This window comes from Ranitomeya variabilis, chromosome 2 (assembly GCF_051348905.1).
Source record: "Ranitomeya variabilis isolate aRanVar5 chromosome 2, aRanVar5.hap1, whole genome shotgun sequence".
In the NCBI taxonomy this organism is placed as follows: Eukaryota; Metazoa; Chordata; class Amphibia; order Anura; family Dendrobatidae; genus Ranitomeya; species Ranitomeya variabilis.
In genome coordinates this window covers 907,671,919-907,680,406 of record NC_135233.1, presented here as the reverse complement: position 1 = coordinate 907,680,406, position 8,488 = coordinate 907,671,919, and the positions used below count along the sequence as shown (strand labels likewise).

The window sequence follows — 8,488 nt, the reverse complement described above, 5'->3', positions numbered from 1 at the left end:
ATTAACTCATTAGATGACAAATATGTTCATTGTTAATATCTCCACAACAGAGATAACAAAAATATATGGGTTTTTTTTACTATTGCTTTGTGTGTCCAGTTCAACATGAAAAATTTGGTAAAAAATCCTCTTTAAACTGTGAACTTGATATGAACAAAGAGGTTCAATCCAGAAGCCTGATCTGCTATAGTAACACGCACTAGGAATTTTAAGGGTTCAATATAATGACGTACAGTTCTGGTTTGTTTTCCTTCATTTGCATCTATTTTTCAAATTACCCAGGAATGTGTTAAAGACTTTATTCCTGCCTCCTAAATTTTTGGTGTGGATGATTTACCCCACACAGCTCTGAGATGATGTAACACATTCTTTAAGAGAAAAAGGAACTGACACAAAAATGTGTCACATACCCCAGGGGTTAATAGTATTGCTATCCCTATACAAGCATGTTTATTTGGAGGCCATGTCCTAGCATATCCGGAAACAATTAAAAGCCCAGCAGGTTGGGCTGACACATGTATACAACGGGTTTGTGTCCTGACTACGGTTTCTAAGAAACAAAAGTTTACAGAAAGTGCTTGGAAAACACCATTCGTTCCAGCCTTCCTGACAGTGAAAAGCAGCACTTTATGGAAAATGACGAGCCTCTATCAGATTACTGGAGGAATCCTGACCGCCTTTGGCACCCTAAGCATTATTTCAGGGGTTATAGCATTTTTTCCTGTGTTTAGCTACAATCCATTGTTTATTGGTTGGAATACTCGGATTGCTTGTCCTATCTGGAATGGAGCACTGGTAAGAGAATAAAAGCAGACTCTGGGTTTTATTGCATGTCATGTTTGGACTAGGTTCACACTAGGAATTACATTTTAATATCGTGGGTCAAAACTAATTTATTTGCTCCCTGTTCTTTACAGTGGACCAATATATTTCACAGATCAGTACAGGTAATGACACATATTATGGGGAAATGATTCAATAGAAAAAAAGGACAACTAAACTAGTGTGAGCAGGCGCCAACCTAAAAAAGCTTGTAAGCAACAAATAGTAAGGTTGCACCATAATATACAAAACAGGATTACTCCAGAACATTGAAACTGCATTGCTGCCATAGGAAAAAAAATGGAAAAAAGCGCCATATAATGTACACATGAAATATTTATCTGCAAAAATTGCTATGAAAAAAGGAACGTACTTCGCGCATAGATTGGCCAATATATGTGAGCCCAAATGCCACGTTTGTTGCTTGCACATATTATGGGGAGTTGGGAAAGATTTATCAATAGTGTAATAAAATTCATTCAGGACATGTGAGAAAAATGGTGCAAACTGAATCAAATTTATTGACATGGCTTACTCAGAATGATACTTTTGGTTTTAGCTCCCCATAGTTGTGTTACACCACCTGTTGCTTTTAATATACTTTCCTTATTTTACAACTGTTGTCAATCACAGTCTCTTTTCACAACTCTCGTAGTTATTGTAAAAGGTGTCTTTATGAGTTTGTCATATGCCATGTACTATATGAACATTGTTTTGGGGCAGTTTGCTCAGCAATGGATGGGCTAAAGTCCAAATATTAATGAAGGTTTACTAATGTTAGAGTATTGTATGAACAATCTCTTCCCAGTGTAGTGTGCAATAGATTCATCGACAAGTAGAAATGACTCATATCCTTGTTAAGTGTTTTGCTGTCCTGTAAAATTATTATTAATTATTATTTTAGTGTCATTTATTCCATTGCTCTATACAAGGGAAAAGGGGGTATATATAATAAAAGCAAGCTCAAGAATTATGAACAATACAAGTCACCAACTTGTACAGGAGGAGAGAGGACCCTGCCGCCAGGGCTCAGTCTACAAGGGATGGTTGGGAATACAGTAGGTGAGGGTAGCGCTGGCTGTGCTGCATGTATGGTGGAATGATGGTTACTATAGGTTGTAGGCTTGTCGGAAGAGGAGGGTCTTCAGGTTTCTACGGGGTAGGCAAGAGTCTGATATGTTGGGTTAGAGAGTTCCAGAGTAAGGGGGATGAACGGGAGAAAGAGAAGCAGATCTTGTGAGGATCGGATGTTGCTTGCAGGTAAGTAGACTAGGGACTAGATCACAGATATATGGAGGAGACAGGTTGCGGATAGCTTTGTTTGTCATGGTTAGGGTTTTGAACTGTAATCTGGGCAATCAGAAGCCAGTGAAGGGGTTGAGTAGCTTCCACTGTTTCAGATATATTTGTGTATGTGCGAAAAAGTGGTACATGTGTTTTGGGCTCACTGATATACAGTACAGACCAAAAGTTTGGACACACCTCCTCATTTAAAGATTTTTCTGTATTTTCATGACTATGAAAATTGTACATTCACACTGAAGGCATCAAAACTATGAATTAACACATGTGGAATTATATACTTAACAAAAAAGTGGGAAACAACTGAAATTATGTCTTATATTCTAGGTTCTTCAAAGTAGCCACCTTTTGCTTTGATGACTGCTTTGCACACTCTTGACATTCTCTTGATGAGCTTCCTGAGGTAGTCCCCGGGAATGGTTTTCACTTCACAGGTGTGCCCTGTCAGGTTTAATAAGTGGGATTTCTTGCCTTATAAATGGGGTTGGGACCATCAGTTGTGTTGAGCAGAAGTCTGGTGGATACACAGCTGATAGTCCTACTGAATAGACTGTTAGAATTTGTATTATGGCAAGAAAAAAGCAGCTAAGTAAAGAAAAACGAGTGGCCATCATTACTTGAAATGAAGGTCAGTCAGTCCAAACATTGGGAAAACTTTGAAAGTATCCCCAAGTGCAGTGGCAAAAACCATCAAGCGCTAAAAAGAAACTGGCTCACATGAGGACCGCCCCAGGAAAGGAAGACCAAGAGTCACCTCTGCTTCTGAGGATAAGTTTATCTGAGTCACCAGCCTCAAAAATCGCAGGTTAACAGCAGCTCAGATTAGAGACCAGGTCAATGCCACACAGAGTTCTAGCAGCAGACACATCTCTACAACAACTGTTAAGAGGAGACTTTGTGCAGCAGGCCTTCATGGTAAAATAGTACTAGGAAACCACTGCTAAGGACAGGCAACAAGCAGAAGAAACTTGTTTGGGCTAAAGAACACAAGGAATGGACATTAGACCGGTGGAAATTTGTGCTTTGGTCTGATGAGTCCAAATTTGAGATCTTTGGTTCCAACCACTGTGCCTTTGTGTGACGCAGAAAAGGTGAACGGATGGACTCTACATGCCTGGTTCCCACAGTGAAGCATGGAGGAGGAGGTGTGATGGTGTGGGGGTGCTTTGCTGGTGACACTGTTTGGGATTTATTCAAAATTGAAGGCATACTGAACCAGCATGGCTACCACAGCATCTTGCAGCGGCATGCTATTCCATCCGGTTTGCGTTTAGTTGGACCATCATTTATTTTTCAACAGGACAATGACCCCAAACACACCTCCAGGCTGTGTAAGGGCTTTTTGACCAAGAAGGAGAGTGATGGGGTGCTACACCAGATGACCTGGCTCCACAGTCACCAGACCTGAACCCAATAGAGAAGGTTTGGGGTGAGCTGGACCGCAGAGTGAAGGCAAAAGGGCCAACAAGTGCTAAGCATCTCTGGGAACTTCTTCAAGATTGTTGGAAGACCATTCTCGGTGACTACCTCTTGAAGCTCATCAAGAAAATGCCAAGAGTGTGCAAAGCAGTCATCAAAGCAAAAGGTGGCTACTTTTAAGAACCTACAATATAAGACGTAATTTCAGTTGTTTCATACTTTTTTGTTAAGTATATAATTCCGCATGTGTTAATTCATAGTTTTGATGCCTTCAGTGTGAATGTTCAATTTTCATAGTCATGAAAATGCGGAAATATCTTTAAATCAGAAGGTGTGTCCAAACTTTTGGTCTGTACTGTACACTGTGGAGAAGTACTTTAGTGCACGCCTCATTCATCAACGCTTTGCTTGCTGTTTAATGAATACAGAATAGTTATTGAGTTAAGCTAGTTGTAAAAGAAATTCCGGCAGCATGCCCCCTTTTCAAGGTAACTTAGCAGAATAATGCCATGAATAATATCCATATGCACTGGATTTATTGTTTCTAATAATGCTAGAAAATCCTGGCTGCCTGAGATATTAATCACATTTTCTGACCCTTATTATAAAATCAGCTGACATTCACCAACCTCAGGTGTTAGTGGTAAAGTTCACAGTTTTGTGCCTATTTAGGTATAACTACTTGGTAACATCCACTAGGGGGCGCTTTAATCCACTAAACTGATCAGTCTTTCATGTTTGTCCCGTGATTCTTTGACTCAAATATAGGATAGCCATAACAAAACTTTTTCGTCTTTCTTTCATTGGTGTAAATATTCTTATTTTCCATTTGCATGTGCTTAATCACAAACCACATTTACAACAAACTGGGATAAAAAGACACCTCATGTAAATATTTACCTGCAGTCAGTTCTGAAAATAAGACTGATTATTACATCTCATGTCATGAAAGACTCTATTTAAGCAATTATTAATCATTTCCATTCTTGAACTTCTATTTATGCCTTTGTAGGAGAGAGAATTTGCGTTTGGCATATTTAATGTCATTTTGGGACATCTGAAGAATCTGTTTCCCTCTTAGGGATGTGATCTATGCTAAAACTGTTCGGATTTTGCAATTCTAAGTTTATTATAACGTTCAGATGACAATGTGTAAAGTGTGAAGGTGATCCGACATATACATACAATATCTACAATTAATATATTTATACAATGTTATATTTTATATCTGAAGATAAACCAAGAGAAAAAGAAAAATAGTGCTGCAAAATATCTCAGAAATATATTTTTATTAAATACTAGCTGAAGAGCCCGGCGTTGCCTGGGCATAGTAAATATCTGTGGTTAGTTATAGCACCTCACTTCTCTTATTTTCCCATCACGCCTCTCATTTTCCCCATCACATCTGTCATTTTCCCCCTCACATCTCTCATTTTCTCCCTCACACCTCTCATTTTCCCCCTCACTCCTCTTATTTTCCCCCTCACTCCTCTCATTTCCCCCTAACACTTGTCATTTCGAACTCACATCTGTCATTTTCCGATCACTCCACTATTTTCCCTCACTCCTCTCATTTTGCACTCACACCTTTTCATTTTCACCTCACACCTCTCATTTTCACCTCAGTATATACATGTTTGTCATCTCCCTTATATATAGTATACACCTGTATGTCATCTCCTGTATATAGTATGTACCTGTATGTCATCTCCCCTGTATATAGTATATACCTGCTGTGTCATCTCCCCTGTATATAGTATATACCTGTATGTCATCTCCTATATATAGTATATACCTGTATGTAATCTCCTCCTGTATATAGTATATACCTGTGTCATCTCACCTATATATAGTATATATCTGTGTGTCATCTCCTCCTGTATATAGCATATACCTGTATGTCATCTCCTCCTATACATAGCATATACCTGTATCTCATCTCCTCCTGTATATACTATATACCTGTAGGTAATCTGCTCCTCTATATAGTATATACCTGTGTGTCATCTCCTCCTGTATATAGTATATACCTGTGTGTCATCTCCCCTGTAAATAGTATATATCTGTATGTCATCTCCTCCTGTATTAGACCTCGTTCACACGTTATTTGGTCAGTATTTTTACCTCAGTATTTGTAAGCTAAATTGGCAGCCTGATAAATCCCCAGCCAACAGCAAGCCCACCCCCTGGCAGTATATATTAGCTCACACATACACATAATAGACAGGTCATGTGACTGACAGCTGCCAGATTCCTATATGGTACATTTGTTGCTCTTGTAGTTTGTCTGCTTATTAATCAGATTTTTATTTTTGAAGGCTAATACCAGACTTGTGTGTGTTTTAGGGCGAGTTTCGTGTGTCAAGTTGTGTGTGTTGAGTTGCGTGTGGCAACTGTCATGATCTCTGCAGGCAGAGATCATAGCAAGCCTATAGAGGGACAAGCTCTCGGAAGATGGAACTATACTGACCATGAACTAAGACTGCCGCGCAACTAGAAATAGCCAGGTAGCATTTCCTATTTATTGCTAGATGCCCAGCTCTGGCCTAAGACCTAAATAGCTAGCAGAGGGAAATATAAGACCTGGCTCACCTCTAGAGAAATATTCCCAAGAAGACAGTAGCCCCCCACATATAATGACGGTGAGTTCAGATGAAACAACAAACGCAGCAGGAAAATAGTCTTAGCAAATTTGAGGTCCGCTTACTAGATAGCAGAAGACAGATAGTATACTTTCATGGTCAGCAGAAAAACACTAACAAAACACCATCCAGAGATTACCTTAAACTCTGGCATTAACTCATAACGCCAGAGTAGCAATCCCTGATCAACGAGAGCTTTCCAGACACAGTAACAAAACTTCAGCTGTGAACTGGAACAAATAGGCAAAACGAAACATGGACAAAAGTCCAACTTATCTAGTAGTTGTCTAGAAGCAGGAACAAGCACTGAGAGGCATCAGATAACATTGTTGACCGGCAAGAAACCACCAGAGAAATGAGCTTAAATAGCGACACCCACTACTGATGGAACCAGGTGAAACAGGAAAGAGGATGACAAGTCCAATTCCACAAGCGGCCACCGGGGGAGCCCAGAATCCAAATTCACAACAGTACCCCCCCCTCAAGGAGGGGGCACCGAACCCTCACCAGATCCACCAGGGCGACCAGGATGAGCCCTATGGAAGGCACGAACAAGATCAGAAGCATGAACATCAGATGCATTGACCCAAGAATTATCCTCCTGGCCGTAACCCTTCCAGTTGACCAGATACTGGAGTCTCCGTCTGGAAACACGAGAGTCCAAAATTTTCTCCACAACGTACTCCAACTCACCCTCAACCAACACCGGAGCAGGAGGCTCAACTGAAGGTACAACAGGTACCTCATACCTGCGCAATAACGACCGATGAAAAACGTTATGAATGGAAAAGGACGCAGGGAGGTCCAAACGGAAAGAAACAGGATTAAGAATCTCCAATATTCTATAAGGGCCGATGAACCGAGGTTTAAACTTAGGAGAAGAGACCCTCATAGGGACAAAACGAGAAGACAACCACACCAAATCTCCAACACAAAGCCGAGAACCAACACGACGATGACGGTTGGCAAAACGCTGAGTCTTCTCCTGGGACAACTTCAAATTGTCCATAACCTGCCCCCAGATGTGATGCAATCTCTCCACCACCGCATCCACTCCAGGACAATCCGAGGATTCCACCTGACCGGAGGAAAATCGAGGGTGAAACCCCGAATTACAGAAAAACGGGGACACCAAGGTGGAAGAGCTGGCCCGATTATTGAGGGCGAACTCTGCCAATGGCAAAAAAGCAACCCAATCATCCTGGTCAGCAGAGACAAAACACCTCAGATATGTCTCCAGGGTCTGATTAGTCCGCTCGGTCTGGCCATTAGTCTGAGGGTGAAAAGCAGACGAAAAAGACAAATCTATGCCCATCCTAGCACAGAATGCCCGCCAAAATCTAGACACAAATTGGGTACCTCTGTCAGAAACAATATTCTCAGGAATACCGTGCAATCGGACAACATTCTGAAAAAACAGAGGAACCAACTCAGAAGAAGAAGGCAACTTGGGCAGAGGAACCAAATGGACCATTTTAGAGAAACGGTCACAGACCACCCAGATGACAGACATCTTCTGGGAAACAGGCAGATCTGAAATAAAATCCATCGAGATGTGTGTCCAAGGCCTCTTAGGAATAGGCAAGGGCAACAGCAGTCCGCTAGCCCGAGAACTACAAGACTTGGCCCGAGCACAAACGTCACATGACTGCACAAAGACTCGCACATCTCGTGACAGGGAAGGCCACCAGAAGGATCTTGCCACCAAATCCCTGGTACCAAAAATTCCGGGATGACCTGCCAATGCAGAAGAATGTACCTCAGAGATGACTCTGCTGGTCCAATCATCCGGAACAAACAGTCTATCAGGCGGACAACGATCCGGTCTATCCGCCTGAAACTCTTGCAAGGACCGCCGCAGATCAGGAGAAACGGCCGACAAAATTACTCCCTCCTTAAGGATACCTGTGGGTTCAGAATTACCAGGAGAGTCCGGGTCAAAACTCCTAGAAAGGGCATCTGCCTTAACATTCTTAGAACCCGGTAGGTATGACACCACAAAATTAAAGCGAGAAAAAAATAAAGACCAGCGCGCCTGTCTAGGATTCAGGCGTCTGGCAGTCTCAAGATAAATCAGATTTTTGTGGTCAGTCAATACCACCACCTGATGCCTAGCCCCCTCGAGCCAATGGCGCCACTCCTCAAACGCCCACTTCATGGCCAAAAGCTCCCGATTCCCAACATCATAATTCCGCTCTGCGGGCGAAAATTTGCGAGAAAAGAAGGCACAAGGCCTAATGACGGAGCAGTCGGAACCTTTCTGCGACAACACTGCCCCAGCTCCGATCTCCGAAGCGTCAACC

The 8,488-nt window shown here is 41.8% G+C and overlaps 1 protein-coding gene across 1 annotated transcript in view; it reads left to right on the top strand.

Moving 5' to 3' along the window:
• Positions 1 to 442: 442 nt before the first annotated feature.
• The window catches only part of TMEM212 (transmembrane protein 212), a 59,371-nt gene continuing 51,325 nt past the window's right edge, over positions 443 to 8,488 (top strand). Inside the window, exon 1 of the mRNA XM_077292932.1 lies at positions 443 to 795. Within this exon, the coding sequence (XP_077149047.1) occupies positions 637 to 795 (159 nt within the window). The 5' untranslated portion in view covers positions 443 to 636. The remainder of the gene's footprint in view (positions 796 to 8,488) is intronic.